General features: G+C 36.7%; 1 protein-coding gene across 1 annotated transcript in view; it reads right to left on the bottom strand.

Moving 5' to 3' along the window:
- The window catches only part of CLEC16A (C-type lectin domain family 16, member A), a 71,927-nt gene that overhangs the window by 47,184 nt on the left and 6,386 nt on the right, over positions 1 to 18,357 (bottom strand). Inside the window, 6 exon segments of the mRNA XM_010294403.1 lie at positions 820 to 942; positions 5,198 to 5,298; positions 8,955 to 9,084; positions 10,520 to 10,748; positions 16,517 to 16,630; positions 16,807 to 16,860. Coding sequence (XP_010292705.1) covers positions 820 to 942; positions 5,198 to 5,298; positions 8,955 to 9,084; positions 10,520 to 10,748; positions 16,517 to 16,630; positions 16,807 to 16,860 — 751 coding nt within the window.

Below are 18,357 nucleotides of genomic sequence, written 5' to 3'. Positions count from 1 at the left end.
ACTCTTTCCTTCTGCAGTATATACAAACTCTTTATATATAAACATGCTTTTAATCTGTGACTGGTACATCAGCATAGGAAGTTAATACTCCGTAGATCAGTCTTGTGAGTCAAACAAGCATTAGATTTTATTTTGCAGACACTCAGGAATTTGACAGTGCATCAGTTTCAGGGGAAAACCAGTTCTACTCATTTGAAGTTTTAAGAGGGGAAGTGCAGGGAGAAGAGCTGTGGCTTAAACAAAAACCATGTTTCCATGGAACATGTCACTAAACCTTGCATCCCTCATTTCACAAAAAAGTTGAAGTCAGGAAAAACACCCATCTTTTCTGCAAAACAGTTCAGAACTGAACATACAATCTGCGACTAAAAAAAATCATGGGAAAATTCACTGTCACCTCTAGAGAAAAAGGAATGCTATAAGCAAAGGGTACCATATAGTTTAAGATGACTACTCCACTTTTATTTTTTGCAAGCAGAGGTGCCACAGACCATATTTTCAGGATGAAATGCTACATTAAGCTGAATCACTATACGTATCATCATTTTTGTTTACTCAAAACCACAGAAAGCAGGAATTAAGACAACAGATCCCTGTTCTGAGTATAAAAACAACTATTCAGCAGAAATCCAGTTTCTGGTTCCTCAACAACCAATAAAAACCTGACAGTTGTCTTTCACAGATCACATCTACTTAGTGTTCATCAAAGAGCGTGCTAAACAGGTGTTTTCCCCTCAAAGACAAGAAGCTAGGTAGCATTTTTTTTTCATCTTCGAAAATTTCAGGTTGGCAAGAAAACAAATATTGGAAAAGTGATACCTGGTTGTGCAGCATAATTCATTATCCTGATGAGCCCTTCTGCAAGTACATGATTATATGAATTTCTCTCTTCAGCATGTGGAGCTGGAAGTTGAATTCTCTCCAGCTTGACTGGGTCAATTCCTTTTGTGGGGGATGAAGGAAGAACGGTAAGTTAGAAAACAGGAGTATGCCTCCTGAAATGAAGTATTTAATAGATCACAGCAGCTTTCTCAGAAGAGTGTAATTAGCAATATGAAACTGGGTGAGTTAGAAATTCAAAACTATTACAAGGAAAAGGAGGAACAACAGAAAGACTAAACACATTTATGTATCACTGAAAAAATCTCATGCTTAAATGAAGCCTACTGGGTGAAGACACTCAAATCCCAAGTGGTTGGTGACATCCAAACCATTTTGCCGCATCTGGAATTCTCAGACTATTTGTTTGCATCTAAATCAAATCAATGTCAAGCCACACATCTGAAGAGCATAACAGCTAAAGGGGAAAAGATGAAAATCTGATTTTAAATTCCGCTTTGGTAGTAAGTGATCAGCTCATGTATGTTTTTAGAAAAATAGGAGTCTTATTTTATAACTAGTAGCCTCTTATTTAGTACCCTCCTCAACACAAATCACAGATCCTCACTGACTAAACCCATCTTTTTTCCACCTATTCCTCTAAAACAGCAGTTACTTCTCAGAATAGACTGGTTACAGTAAGACCTCTTAGAACAAAACATAGGTTGCTGAGGATCAACCTGTCCTTGTTCTAAAGAATGGTAATAAACAACCCCACAAAACATCAAATGACTATAATTTCGGTTTATAGTTTCTTCCAACCCTGAACTTGTAGTTAACTCTACATAACAACGCCATTTGTGAAATTCATTTCTTTACTAAGCGTATGTATTTGGAACAATTAATAAAGGTCTGTTTGAAGATTACTGACAGTGACACAAATGTTCTCCGTCATGATGAGACCGAAGAAAGGGGTGGGGAGGGAACGGAAGCATTTAAGGAACCAGGGCAACCAGAGTATTAGTGTTCAAAACAATCTAACAGTTTAGTAAAGAGCTACAGTTTTCCTTCTAGAAAGGAAAGCTGCTTATGAGTGACATTTCTTAGAGAATATCTATATGCAGATTAAGCTCTCACAGAAGGACACAGTCATTAACCAGTAGAAAATCATTAAGGAGACTAAGAAAACATGGGGGAGGAATGAGGCAGGACCAGGCAGGTGTTCAACAAAGTGGCCAAATTGAAATCACTATAAAGGAATTAATATTCAGCATCCTTCATTTGGTTGTCTGCCTGCCAAGGGCACAGAGCTCTGCATTCTTGAGATACAATACATGCTCTAGCAACATATATGAAGGGCTCCTTCTGGGATTAAAGATATCTCAGATACAATTTGCAACAAATCTATTTAGCTGCATACATGTACCTCTTGGGATTCTTTCTTCCTGTTGACACGGATATTTCTTGCTGGTGAAAAACAAGCACATTTTCTTTAAGCTTGTTCAAGAATATGGTACAAAATGCAGACCCGGTATCCAAATGGAAGGAGTCATGATCAAAAGCCTTAATAGGGTGTCTACATTTAGTGACAGAGACTGAGAAGGCTGCTCCCTTAGAAGTGAGGCCTGAAACCAACGTTCTTGGTAAAGCTGGGGCAATTAAGATTTTTCTGAATGTGTTCTGTTGTAGTCTTCTCCACAGTGCCAGAATGAGTAGGATGAGAGCAAAAGGTGAAATTCAGATTGCCCAGCTAGAAAATCAGAAACGTATCTGAAACAGCCAATATACTGAAATAGAAAACTGCAACTCATTTTCCTGGGATGTAGAGAGGACAAGCTTGTGTTGCATTCAGTCACAAGAAATCATCCTAAATATCCAATTCATTACCTGGTTGTTTGAATGGATTGAAGGGCTCACTAGAGCATTCACTACCTCTGTCAGATAGTAAATAGATAATCAGATCCTAGACATACAACTAGAGATTTATTACTTCCTGAAACTAGGGAAACAACTTCGCCTCTCCGTGTTTGCAGAGAGACCTTCACGCTTTTTTGTAAAAGAAAAGGGTCATTGACACATACTTTGAGGAAGTCTGTAAGCAGACACGTCTCTTGCATTATACTGAATTCAGACATAAACATTGGCCCCAGCTCAATCCTGAGGCACCTTCCATGACTGACACTCAATTTGGTGTAGAAAGGAGCAGCTACACAGCTTCTGAGCTTTTGAAGAACACTCCACTCCTGCATCAAACAGGGGCACTAAATCAGCAGCTTGTAAAAACCCCACCTCTTCAAGACAGCGGCCCCCATGGCTGAAAGCAGTCTGTTACAGGGCACAAGAGGAGTGGGTTGGTGAAAGACAGTGAAGACCAAAACTGGATGTCATTATCTGTCTAGCACCTATGATCTAGGGTCAAAGATAGGGAGAGAAAGGAAAATAGCTTCCAAAGAGCAACAGGCTAATAGAAATTGTTAACAAGGAAAACCAGTGAGTACAGCCTAAAGAATTTTTTCATTTAGAGAGGGTTGACGTGACCACCAAAGAATGAAGTAGATTCTGATCCCTTAAATGTATGTTATGTCCTATTTTAGGGCCAGGATACTTTTAGTCTCTTAAAAGGTAGATATTTCACTGCCTGTTGTATTTCTCTTAACCCTGGATATTGGGTGAAAAATAAACACCACAGATTGCAGAAACTAAGCAGCAAGACGTTGCATCTGCTGCATTCCTCACTGTTTACAGCAATACTAGATGTAAGCAAATAATCTTTGAAACAAGAAAGGATGTAAGACTTTTTTCTGGGAATGGGATATTTAAGAGTGACTAATTACACTGAAAGCAAATCTGGTGGTCTGAAAGACTATGGTCTTAAATTCTTAATTCTTCAGAAAAACAACCCTAGAGTGCAGGCTTACTCCTTTACAATGATATTGAAAGACTTCCAGGGACTTTCTGGAGTTGCAACAGTGACAGCTAATGATTTTGGCTATTCACAGCTTCAGCTAATGAATTTTAAAAGAAGAGACTCCATCTCTTACATCAAGATTTTCTAGCAGAACAATGCTCAAAAGTCCCTTGGGGAAAGATATTTTCTGGAAGAAATATACTAGTTGCAGGGCAGGTGTGTGTCGGGGGGGGTGCACACGTGTGTGAAATCACAGATGCAAGTCAGAGAGGGCTACAGCGTGGCAAGGCTGTGGTGCTATCTTCAGTGATCCTAGTTGCACTATTATCTCGTCAGAAGAGACTGTGAAAGCCCTGAAATTGCCTGCAAATTATGATCTCAGAGAAGCATTCCTTCATTCCTGGAAAAAGATAAAGCCATCAAGAGGGTGGAGGAGAACAGGAGGGACTCACCTTACCTAGTTCCCTCAAGACTCTAATATCCACCCTACTTGCCCATCAGAGGTACCTTGAAGCTAGAACAGAATCTTTACTTTTAAGCACGCCATCACACCTGGTGCTCTTTTTCTCAGTTTACTGTAGCAGTTGACTCATTTAAATTACTACATTATAGAAACTATCCTCATAAGCAGCAAATAAATTAAATTCAGCTCTCGATTCCTGAAACATGATTATTCACATGTATGAGATGTTTACATTATTGCTCCATAAGGAATGTATTTAAAATGCACACAAAAATAAACAGAAAAAAGCTAACCATAATCATGCCTTAGAAAAGGGATGTTTGAATTAGTAATGAAGTACACATTTAACATAGCTTTGCTAGTTTATAAAATAGTCCAGGCTATTGGAAGATTTACAAGATGTATTATGGCATAGAACACTGACAACTTAAACAAGCTTTCAATCGATTATGGCACAATGGATCAGAAGGCTGTTGAGGAATTGCACAGCATAAAAAGAATTACTGAAGGACTGCCAAAGCTGAATAGAACCAGGCAATACATGACTTCCATAATCACACCTGATTCTCAGGTCTTGTGCATTATCTGTATGTTTAAAGTATACTAGGATTTCATTTTAACATATAGGGACAAGTTTTACAACATTTTACACTTGGCTCACATGTAGCAGTCACAGTATATGCAAACTGGGAGAGAACTGGATCCCATATATATGTAGATTGAATATAGTAGGCTTCAAGTGAAATTAAGAGATTAAAAATGAAACAAAATAACCCTATTCCAATGCCAAGAAACCTATGGAAGAAAAGTCATCTGATGTTCACAAAGCTTTCTACCAAATCGTTCTTAAAAAGCAACTGTTTTTTACTTACAGCATACTTATTTCTGCCTCCTCCATGTAAAGAATTTCTCACCTTTTAAGGCATGCGTAAGTTACAAACAGATCATGCCTGTCTAAAACCATATGTCTCATTTAGTTTTCTGTGGAAAAAGAAAAAATTTCTTACCTTTGTTGTGTGACATTGCATATAGAAGACAGAGCACAAAGAGTGCATAGTAATCGTCTTCAGCACAGTCCAGTGCATTATAGACCATATCAAGAAAGGGCCTGTGGAAAGGAGTAATTTTAAAACGCTTAAGACCATATCTACAGAAAAATGAGAACTATCTTGTTTTACAGGTAGCTAATAGAAGAGGCAAATTTACAATAACGCACATTTTCAGGCATTATACCTGTTGAAGAGCCCTCAGATCATAGCTATGCCTTTTATTTACAGTCTCACATTAATTCTGATGTTTTAACAGGATTTGTTACATACGACTTTCCCAAGAACTGAATTGTTCGCACATTTACCGACTTGTTTGTAGCACTTTTAGTATGTATGCAGAAGCATTATACAGCTTGTTTTCACTGTGTACATTAGTAACTTCAAGGAACTGCTATCTCTGTTCCATAAAAAAAAAAGACTACCTTAAAACTTGTGTACTAAATGGAGTTGAAAAGTTTTTACTAATGCAAGAAAGCAGTTTTCACCAGAAGTTTGGAGGAAGCTAGGTTATTCTAAAACAATCAGTCAAAAACTTTACTGTTGAACAGTTACAAGACAGAAAATATGAACAATGAGAGAACATTTGAATGGAAAAAAGCAAGCTTTGGACTGCAGATGAGCTTTGCTTTCCTGGGTTTAAGCATGTGTGACCTACGACACATATGCAGGAAGCTACGAACAGTGCCAAGTTCACCTTTCACCTGTACCCTGAACAGACCAGAAAAGTCAATTTAATCCAGAAGCCATTTGGACAGATCAGATATGGCTGAGATTCAGCTGATATTAGCACAAGTCTGACGGCAGGGCAACTTGGCTTCTTGTCTTAAGCTGGCTTGTATCCAATCAGTTCAGAGCACAAATAGAAATTAAATCCATTTTCACAGGTGGCCCAGACAGACAAAAAACCCCCCAAAACAGGGAGGTGTCACAGTCACCAAAAGAAAAGAGTTTAGAACCTTAATTGAAAAGGGATAATTCCTACCTCTCTTTTTAACAGTGAAAGGGGACAAAAGATAAATCTTTACATTATCTAAATTACATCCAAATAAAACACATTAAAATAACATCCAAAGTCATAAAAACAAATACATTTTCCTTTCTTCAGACTTAGCAGACATGAACCATCCACTACAAACTCATCATTGTGGTTAGCTATGGGTCAGAAGGACTATCAATGATCAGAACACAACATACTTCTATACCTATTCCAGACCTGTTGTACTCTCATGGTCACACTTAGTGTATCCCAGTAAGCAACTCAACTGAAGTCATAACAACGTATTTAACACTTCCCATCAGCTCCACACACTTTTCAACAACATGCTCTCTTTTACTACAACAAGACTATGAAAAGAATAACAGAACATGCTGTTCTTCTGCTCAGTTCATGCCATTGCAGTCATATGTTTGTGCATTTCTGAAGCTGGATTACAAGCACCCTTTATGATATACTTAAATGCCCCTGAGTTATGATTACTCCTTGCCAAGTTCAACACTACTGTATGTACCTAAGCCAAGTTTCCTACATGATGTTCCCATTGTAGATCTCAAAAGAATGTAGCTGTTAAAGCAAAAACAGCCCAAAAAATTAGCGATGTCAAAAATAAACCAAGAGTGCCTTCAGTCTTCCTAAGCATTAAACAAGCCCTACAAGCCTCGTAACATCCTGAAACAGGGCGCTTTACACATAGCGAAGGGAGTTCAGCTTCAAGGGCTACAGAAGAAAAAGGACCAAGATATCCAGTTTCAAGATTATTAAAATACTTAAATGCTAGATAATACTAGGTCTGTTGTCAGATGGTAATTACCATCAACAACAGATGGTAATTACCCTAAAAACTGACCTATGATATAAAAGTAATATTTATTTTCATTTTATTAAAACCAATGTTTTAGGAGATCAAAGCTGCAGAAATATCAGTAGCTGTTCCATTAACACCAATAGTACGTGGTATTAAATGATTTCTGTAATCTCTAATGCATTTTTCATTGTTTTTCCCCCCATATACTACTTAGATTTGTGAAGTCACATAACTTTAATAAAATATGATTACAGCAGTGAGAAATAATTTTCATTCCAGATGCTTCTTCACAGCATCTATCTATCTGCATTATCAGTGTCTCAATAGCAATAACCTGAAGCTGAAACAACTTCTAGGAACCCCACTCATCAACAGGTCCTCATATAGACTAAACATAGGATAGACCCAGAAAAACTTCAGCAACATATTAGGAATCACTATCATCACAGTCATTAATGATTATTCCAGTTATGGAAGTCTCCCCGACTTGAACCATGGAAAAGATAACTGCATTTTCCACCACTACATGGCACCTTCTCCACATGTCTCAGTGATGCCAACCAGTTTAGGAAAGAAGCTATACACGCTTGAGCAAATTTTTTAAGAGAGTTAGCTACTGTTTCAAATACTACAGTTGGCATATAGAATAACACAAAATCTTTAGGTGCATAAGCCGCTATAGCTTTATTTCAATAAAATTCATATACAAAACTAAGGCCAGAAGTGACCTACACAAGGTCTATCCTTATTTTAAAAATATTTTTAGCTCTGCACGTTCTTTGATGCTGTTTATTTTTAGAAAAAATGCAGGATGCCATCAGATCATATCTGCAGATCAATAGAGTCCCGAAAAGCAGACATTTGCCAAATGCACTGGCATCTCACATCTAAGTATTTTGCACCTTTTGAGACCTGAGCATCCTAGTTGCTTTAGTATTCAATGCAGTCATTGCCAGTTTCTTTCTAAAAGCCATTTGGCACATATTTTAGTCAAAATATCAATAATTTAGAACAATGTATTTTAAAGCCAGTTCAAGTGAAGGTTCAATTTCACAATGAAATTAAATGTTACCTTTATTAATGAACGTAATCTAAGCTACATCAAAGCTATAATGGAGACAGAATGAAATTCTGGGAATACCGGGCAGCATTTCCCAAGTTTAAAAATAAATTTGAAATCCTATTAAACATCTGCATTTCCAAGGGACACATTTGCAATTACTTTTGTGTCAGAGATGGCACGTTTGGTTTCTTTTCTTTAGCATTCTAATAACATCACGACAAAATTCCTACTGAGAAAGTGTCTTACAGGTATTTATTATATCCAAGTTTAAATTTTGAAGTCAGGGCAATTTCTGCTCCCAGAAACACTTAAAAACTGCATTTCCAAGAAAAGTTTTCAATAGCCCTGAAATATATTAATGAACCTTAAAAACTGTACATAGGTTAGTAGGGTTTATTCATACCTACTACAACTAAAATTCTGCAAAATTCAGCCCTGAACTGAGGAATTTTCCTTGGCTTTTTCCCTATAGTTGTATACAAAATTGACAGATGTGACTATAAATATCTTTAAGAAAATTTCTTCTGGCTTAATTTAGAAGCCTAGAAAATTGTGGAATGAAAACGTTTTATATTCCTGGTTTATTGTGTTACTATTCTGTAATTTAACTTTACTGACTTAAGGCATCACAATTGCCATAAAGGCAAGCACAAGCTCTAGAAAAGGACAGGACCATTTCCAAAACTGATCAGCGGAGAAGCCATATCCCATTTTTCTGTTGCCTCACTTATTTGTGATCCACAATAATCCCTGTAATTTTAATTGGGGGCAGATTTGAAACAACCCTTAAGAGAAGTGAGAGTTAACGGGAAGGCAAGTAAGGAAGAAATCCAGCAAAATTCCTTTATACCTGTTCCAGTTTGTTATCTCACTCCCAGAGGCAGCTGCACTCTTTTCTTCATCTGTTGTATTCTGTTCAGTCACAGCAGAAATAGACAACTCTGACAGCTTACATCTCTCCATGATTACCATCTCTATTTCTAAAAAAAAAACCCACAAAAAACCAAACAAACAACAAACCACCAAAATTTTATATTTTTAACAAACAGTTATCACAAGCTCTTTTGTATTTTCCATTTTGCATTAAAAGTGACTGATGCAACTATATATAACAGGTATAACTATAACCTCAGAAAGGTTAATGAATGGATGCAGGCAAATTTTCTTCCCAATAAAACAAAAAAGTTTGCTTACATTTCTTTAAGGAATTTAACTGCTATAAGAAAGTTATACATATACATAATATATGGGAAGAAAATATACAGATTATTTTAACATATAAACAAGCAACAGTAATCCCTCTCCCTTCCAAACCACAGGAAGAAAAAAATATAGAACGTCTTTCTGGAAAAAAAAGATTCTTTGTGAAAATGCTGGTGACACTGGGGCATCAGTGGACATTAAGTTTAATAGAGGATGTAAATAGGTCTCTACAATTACAGCAAAGAGGATACCTGGTCCTGAGTGCTTAATACCTATTGGCTTTAAGTAGAAGTATTAGGACCAAATCTAGGTTTTGGTTATGAATTTGGACAAAGATGACTACTAAATGCACCAGTTTAAAAAGTAGATCATGCCGTATTTTCCCCAAATCATGATGGACAATACATCATCAATATTTACACCATTTTAGGAAACCCTTCTCAAAAAAGACTGGTCACCTAAAATCAAAATGCAACTATGTTTGGAGAGGGTTGTCAAAGCATAAACGTCTTCTTTTCAATTGCTTGAAAAGCAATTCTGCCACATTTTTCTCAATTTATGTCTAATGTAAAGACTAATTTCTGGTGTACATCCTTCTAATAGTTACTAACCAGTTAAAATAAGCAGTTACGATATGCCGTAAGACCACTCATCCTGTAGAACCCATTATTAAGGTTAGCATTATGTCAAATATCCTGAAAACATGCAATTAAAAAAATCTAGAAGTTAGAGATATTAAATAGCTTAAAACTGAAGAAAACACCTTCTGCCATGCACTGTCACTTTTAGCACACTTGTTGAATTTTATCATTGAAACATGCATAAAATACTCCCAATCGACTTAGAAAGGTAAAGTGCCTGCACCATTTGCCTTACCACAGAAGGAAGAACTACAAACGTGTGAAGGCTACTTATAAAGTGCCCCATAATCATGTACAGCCAGGTGCAATACATGCATTTGTGGTAAGGGCCAAAGACTACAGGAAGATATGAACACACTTTCATCGTTTTTATCAGACTAGATGTACATGTTCTGACAGAATGATTTAATATGTGAAAAAAATACAGCCAAAGACTGAAACAAATTTAAATAGCCCCATGTTTACCTAGTGCAACAAGAGAAAAAGTCATGCAACAGATCACACCTAGGTCCATAGAGTAAATAAAAGTATCCAAATTGTAAGCATCATTTTTATTTGCTGGTATACTCACCTTCATTTTCACTGCTTGTTCTGATGCCCTTTGAACTCGCTTCTGTACCTTTAGTTTTATCTAGGTCATCTTGGTTATCTTCAGATGCTCTCTCCTCTTCATCTTCTTCACCAACATTTTTATAGTTGGGTCTTTTCTGCATCCTCTTCTTCCCCTTCTGTTTGTTAATTTCAAGAGATCTCTCAAGTGTTTCTGTTGGTTTTATGAAGCACCTGATACTTGACTTTGCCTGTAAATTTGAAGAGTTTACACTGAGTTACAGCAAGACATTTTTAACTCTAATTGATAAAGAAACTTCAGTTCATATAAAAGAGAGTTTTTAGAATATAAATTAGCATTACAAAACTGAAATCCATTTTTAAATACAAGAAAGCAGACCTCAAGTTGTATCATATCATCATTGCTATGATGATATCATCAGAACAATTATCCACAAAGTTAACATATCCTGAAGATCTATCATTAAAAAGTATGCCATCTTTGAGACAAGAAGATCTAGAACTACCTATTTCATCAATAGAAGTTGTGTGTTTTTTCCCTTCTTTGAACTTTCTTAATAGGCGAGACAACTCGTACATACAAAATTAAGATGCTTTTTGCAAAAAGGATAAAGGCAGCAAAATCCAAAGTGTGTGTTGACAGCAACGTATTAATATGAAATACACTCCTTAAATGGTCTTTGGCAGTAGCAAGGACAAAAAACAGTGCTCTATGGTATGAGCTTTTGTTGAATCTTAAGCTTCCCTCAACAGCATACTAGTCCTTGTACCAACTAGGAACAAATGGCACTGACGTCAACCTTTTTTGGACCTCCAGACTTCCTAAGTCCAGAAAACCAACACCACTTAATTTGTTAGACTTTAATATACTTGTGTTCTACCCAAAGATACCAGTTTATCTTTCAAGTCAAAACCCTAGTTTTGGACAAGAAGGAAAACAGTATTCAATCAATACCCGATTTTCCTGATAATTAATTTATAGAACAAGAAAATAAATTTAGATGACAAATTTCTCCCAGAAGTAATAAATGTTCCCAAGAGTCTGTGCCATCCTAACAACAGAGAACAATGTATTCTTGCAGAAAGACACAAGACACTACAATAAGTTCTGCAACTAGCAGGACTAACAAAACTTGGTTTCCTACAATTTTGCAGATTGTTTCTGAGCTGTGATGCTTTGAGCTCCCTTCTCATTTGTTATGCCTGCCTACTGAATTACCAGAGAGCAGGCTCTCCCTCACCCAGAGCTATAAATACTGATCAGCCAAACCTCTCTGTTACTGAGAAGTAAAACACATGGTTTGGGGGCTTCCTGCCAGCACAGGTTTATGCTGAACAAGACTGCTACAGAAATTTCATTACCTTTCAGACCTCAATATTTCAATCGCATTTAGCTGACACTGGCTAAAGGGTTAAAAATTTAAGGGCAAGCAAGAGAAAAGAAGACTAGAGTAAATACAAAACTGATTCCTTGACTTAGGTGACTCAAGTACCATAAGCACTGAAGATGAGTGCAAAGAGACCTCAGCGAAAAAGTTTGGAAAAATCCCTCTTTTCACTTAAGAAGGAGCACCTATACATAAAAAAAAAAATAAGAGACTGGGGAAAAAAAAAAATCTGTGAAGAAGCCTTCTACAAGTCAAAAGGCCAAAATGTCTCTGAATCTTCTGACTTTTAAAAAGGTTTCGTAGAAATCTTGTATAAGTCACCTTATACTTGGCATGGAAACAAACCATATAGTAGGAGGAATCTCTCGCAACACCACACAACATTAAATTTACCACACTTATGTCCCCCAGTAACCTCTTTGATATATTTTTAGTCTGATCAAACTGCAACATAGGAAGGTTATAGAATAACCAGAGTTACAAACAGCTTGTAACTTTTATTGATGGCTTCTGGTCAGAAAAGTCGTAAGGAAAGGGAAAAACACATTAAGTCCTATTCTTTAAGGAAAAAAAGAAAAGTAGCACGCAAGTTGCATTTTCACCTTCCTGCATTCACTTCTTACAATCGCTTCCTAGCATCCTGTAGCTACTTTCTTTATGAAGAATGCAGTACTTAACATCCTTGTATTTCTAATATGCTGTTAGCCATATGAGCAACATAACAGAAGAGACCAGCAGATAGCGATGTGCTCATAAACATTGAGCCATGGTCTGGTCCATCTCAAAAAAGGAATGCTGAGAAAAAGTCAACATATATATTCTGTTCTGCTAAATATAATGAGGCTATATATTTAAAACATTTTAAAATCAGACTTAAAATTAATTTACATAGTATATGGTTTATCTAAGTTGATTATACAGTTTGAGATACTGCTACTTTGTACTTTTAAAATGTCTTTGAACTGTATTTTCACTTATGGTTTATTTTGTGCAACGCCTGCTGGTAAAATAAGGCAGTACCAGTTACAACTTTTGCATGAAGGAGGAAAGGAGGTTAAGTAAGAAACCAAGAAACATGAAATAGGTAGAACTGGCCTACATCCAAATTATGAAGGTAAAACTGGCCCACATCCGAATTATGCAGGAAAACAGATCTCACAGGAAGTAAAGTAAACCTTAGCGTGATGACTGCTAACAAGTTTAAATATATTCTGTTGGCTACACATATTCAACTCTCACCATGAGATAAAAAGTTAATAATTCTTCTGACACCACCTAAAAACAGAAATACAGGGGAAAAATATGGAAAGAAAAGTGTATCTTAATTTGCTATACTTTGAGGTGGAGAACCTGTTCAATGGAGGTTGGGCAATCACTACCGCCCTGTGATGTTCAGCAGATCTTCATGGGTAAGTTAATGCCAATTCATAAGCTATCAGCAGTTAGATCTGTTGGTGATTTTTTCCACAAATTGATTTCCAGTAAAAAGCACCATTTGTTCCTGTTGTGACAATTACCATTGCTCTTTTGCCCTAAATAACTCTGGATACGTTGCATTTGCATATAGCAACTACAACCTTGCTCAGCTTTTATTTTTGTTAAGTATTCTTTACCCATTTAGTCTCCTGTCATGAGGACACGTGACCCTGCTTCTGGTAATCTTAGTCCATACACTCTACACCTCATTCCACTTTAATTCATCTTACTAGTAAGATGAATATGGACATGAGGTTCTACTTACTTCAGGTTGTTGAAACTACATGTTAGTTAGAAACTGACAGTTACACTTCTATTTAAGTATATCAAGACATCTCAGTTACAAGAGATGAGCAGTGTTAGGTACAGAGCAGGGGTTTAGAAATAACTGGGGCTCACCATAACACACACAGATATCCCCAAAACAAGCTTAGGAGAGTTATCAGAATGATTACCATGGGAAATTATAACAGAAAGGAAGTAGCAAAAGATACATTTGGGTATGACTTGAGAACAAACACAAGTCTAAACTCAGTCAAGAAGTAGATTAAAAAACTTGCTCATCACTTTTCTCTGCTAATGCCAGAACAAGCAATTTTAAAGTAGCTTCTGAAATAGCTTCCATTAGTCAACAAAGTATGTCATTTCTTTGCAATGGAATACACCACAGTAATAACGTTGCAATGACCCCGATACACCTTATAGTCCAAATAACAGCCCCTGAAATGGCTAACTGCGGGAGAAGGATGGACTTCACAAGTCTATGAGAGTTATATTCCGAAGCCATTATTGTCTTGTCTGACTCCAATATATATCATAATTTTCGCTCAGTCACTGCGCACACACTCATGATTGGTTACAACCTGTTACACACACTATTGCAATTGGCTATATACAAAATATCACGCGCTGTCCACGCGCCCCTCACACAGTCAGGATTGCTGCTTGCAGGTGTTCCTGTTTTCCTCGCTGCTTCTTAGTTGTTTACCACAGCTCCTTCTCCTCAAGGCTGAGTCGTGCAGATATCCAGCTGTTTACCAGCTTCTCAGTGCCACAGCTCCTTCTCCTTAAGGTCGAACCGTGCAGGGTGATCCCAACAGCTAACAATGCTCAAAAATCAACTTTCTGCTCCAAGAAGTCCTATCACAGAGCAAGAAACTGCCTCACCTTTAAGCTATCTATGCCTCCAGATCTACAGCTGACTTTAGCCTCACTGCATTGAGTTGTATTATCAGTAGCAAACACCATGCAATATATGCAGTAGTTGCTCATATCCATCAACTGAGAGCAGGGCACTTGATAGCTCCCCTCATTGGAAACAGAGCATGAAGCTCTTCCGCTGAAGAGCTACTTCTTCTGCTACTCCCTGCTCTTTCTGCAAATAACCAACCTCCACCAGTAGGCTTTCTGACAGTACAGGTTTTCCCTTCCAAGGTTTCATTGAAGAATATGGTTGAATTTACTAAAAACTGAAGTTTCTCCCATGGATGTTTTATCCTCATCCACCAGGAGTGCCACCACTCTGCTCTCCCTGTAACAAAGATCCACCTCGAGCAGTTTCGCTAAGTGTCTATCTCAGAAAGCCAATACCCCTCTGATTTACTACCTGTTCAGGTGTGACAGAACTGCCAGTTTACACACCATGAAGGCACATCTTTAAAACCAGTAAGAAGCAGCAACCTAAGTAGTATTACAAACATAAGAGAACAGATGAACAGAAGCTTATAGAAAACCCCTAATATTCCTAACATTAGTGCAAGCACACAAACGTATGCTACAGATATTTTGCAACTCTGTACAGTAACTATGACAGGAAAAGAAAATCTCACTTCTGCAACAACTGGTGCCCCACCCTCCTGCCACAAATTTCCTAGTAACAAAGCTGCTGCTGCACAAGTAACACAAAGGACATTCAGTACACAGCCAGCAGAAAGTCATACATTTGCTAACAGAAGTCAGAGATTACTCTACCTTAAAGCATTCAGTCAGCTCTACCATTGCACTAATTTTTTTCTAAAAGAGATTAGATTCGGAATATCAAGGTCAATAGTACAAAATACCAGAACTCAAAAGCTACCGGCTAAGATCAGCCCACACAGCTTCCACTGCACAGTAGGAAGAAATCTGGAAAAGTTGAGTCCTATCACAGAAGAGTTGAAGCGTATCTCTCCCTTGAAACTCTCAGGACTATAGCCACTGCTGGGAAAGAATATGCATAAGAACAAATCTAGTGCTTGCTAGAAGTTAAACCTTCAGTCAGTAACTCTTTGCCTTCCCAGTCAGACATTAGAGGACATGTTCAATCTTTAGACAGAACTAAAGTCAGAAGCCTCTTAACCAAAATAAGGTCATACCCCCTTTCTTATTACCATCCCCAAACAGGCCTTTAAAAAGTAACAAGCAGCCATTTCACAAACTGTGAAACCCACAACAAAAGGGGAAAAAAAAAAAAATCATATGCATGACACACTTAGAAAAAAACACTAATAACAGCGTCTAGGCAACATCTACACAGGATTAAATCTGAAGCTACAAGGGCAATGACAGCACTCCCATCCATTTGTGGCTGGTCTGTATTCTCTTACGCACACTGATGCACACTTTCAGAGGTGACCAGTTTTACTGATAAAACACTGGGAATATTCAGACGAAAATCTTTATTTCCTCCTACATCCAAAGGATTTACCATAAGGTCAGATTTTTTTTTTTTTAAGTTTCTCATTTCTACTACAAGCTGTGTAAGGAAATAATTTCACAGGAAAGTTGTGATGACTCATTTTTATTCCGTTACCAAAGAGCTGATAACAAAAACTGAATACAGAAGACTGGATTACAAGAGTGTCCATTCAAAACGATGGAAGCCTTTGCAGTGTCTGACTCGCGCAGAAGCAACCAAGTATTCTAATTTGTATCCTACACATTCTTATACCACTATCTGAAATATATATGCATGCATAAAAATAGTGCAACTTTGACAAGAACATAACACTAAGTTGCAGAGCTGAAATCTATTGCTGCTCTTGTCTCCTAAACACAATCACCTTAGCTTACCAGTTTCCATATACCCGATTTTGTTTTTCAAATATTTTCTTTGCCTCTAACAAAAAAATATTAGAGATTAGTTGGCCACTTACGGAGTTTTTCTGTATATCCTGCTCAACTTTAGAAGAAAACACCGAGAGGTCACCATTAAGTATAACCTCAGCCAATGAGTTCACCAAAGGGGCGTAATGTATAATTAGAAAAACCTATTAAAAGAAGGGTGGAAAGAAATATCAGACATATATTACAGAACAGATACAGTTTCCAAGTTTCAGTGGCTTTAATGGCTTTGCCAAAATAGATGAAAATACAGTAATTTATAAATCATAATACTACTGCAAAACATGTTCTCAAATAGGACAAAATACTCCAAAATACTTACTTGAGAAAGAAGATAGAGAGAAACTTGGAGACTTATTTTTGGACGCTCTCCATCCTATGGAAAAAACATTGTGAAAAATGTTGATTTGTTTATACAAAGTTAAACAAAATATTAAACAGTAGAAATGCTTTAAAACAAAACTTTTAATATTGTATTGTTCCACATTCTGCTACAAAATGTTCAGAAAGCACCATGCTCCTTAACTTTCACTTCTTTTAAACATTTCAAATGAAGAGTCTACAAATAAGCATATCCCTTACTCTACATGCTTAAAAAAAATCAGCATTGATTACTGTCTTTCATAGTCACTTTGGTAACTTAAATGTAACAGATGAGTAAGTGAAAGCCAATGTACTTCTCACAATGTTACTATTCCTTCAAAAAGTACTTCTCAGTTAACATTCTTTAAAGTCTGCTCTAAAAATTAGCTTGTCAGAAACAATGAAATATTACCCACATAAAAACACATTTTTGAAAGACACTTCTCTAAATCAAGTAAATCACATTGGACAAAAGTATTTGAAATATAACTTGAGCACAACAGTGCTAAATTTATATACCAGTAGTAATGAAAAATGTTTCTAAAAATAAATTAGCGGTGATTTAAAAATTACCACCAAATAAATTCATCAGTTATCTCAAGAGGTAAGAACAGCCCAATTTTATGATCACAGGTACCTCTGACCTCATGATAATAGACACATGTGCCTGAAAACAGGAGAGCAAGCAGATTTTTTTCGATGTATAAACAGAAAGCTTTAGAATAGCTGAAATTAAAGTCAGGAAGTCTGCTTCACCCTATTTCAATGGCCTTACCAATGGCAAGAGAAGAGGCTGATGATTATTCAATCTTTAGTGCACATGCAATATACTGAATTCATTAACCTGCAAGAAACCTGACTTCTGTTTAATGAAAGTATGCTGAAATTCAGAGCACTATGTATCTAAAGAACAAACACCACTACAGAAGATTAAGAAGGGGAAAAAAAAAAAGAAGAAAAAACCAGAAATAAATCAAACCGCTGAATATTTTTTTTTTAAAAGACAAGTAAATACATGAACCTGTACAGGTTTTAAAAGAAGAGTTTCTGTTTAATTAAAAATCAGCTTTCCACTAGTTGAAAGGTGATACTTTAAAAATAAATTCAACTACACCACGTTCAAATACGGCTTATCTGAAAATAGAAGAATCAAGTATCAAAAGCAAAAGTTTGTATTTTCTACCTGGAGTGGATTTTTACACCATGGAAAATTTGCGCATATACTGGGAAAAGGTATTATAATCTGCTTTTGCCAGGAGACAAGCTACCATATCAGAAAAGGAAATCACACATGTCCCAATGTCAGAGAAATTTAAACCGTATTACAAATTTGCAGCTCTTCTCATTGTCACTATTGTTAGCATTTAACAACCATGTGATCCAAAACAGTATTTCTTTGGTGAATAAAATTTCAGCTATTCTGCCTTTAAATTCAGTCTCAGGGTACTTCCACTACAGTCACCTTATTTAAGCTGTTTCATGTGAAACACACAAACATAGATATCAACAG

This window comes from Phaethon lepturus, unplaced genomic scaffold (assembly GCF_000687285.1).
Source record: "Phaethon lepturus isolate BGI_N335 unplaced genomic scaffold, ASM68728v1 scaffold11689, whole genome shotgun sequence".
Lineage (NCBI taxonomy): Eukaryota > Metazoa > Chordata > Aves > Phaethontiformes > Phaethontidae > Phaethon > Phaethon lepturus.
Note: the sequence above shows the minus strand (reverse complement) of the source record. Positions and strands in the feature narration are given on the sequence as shown.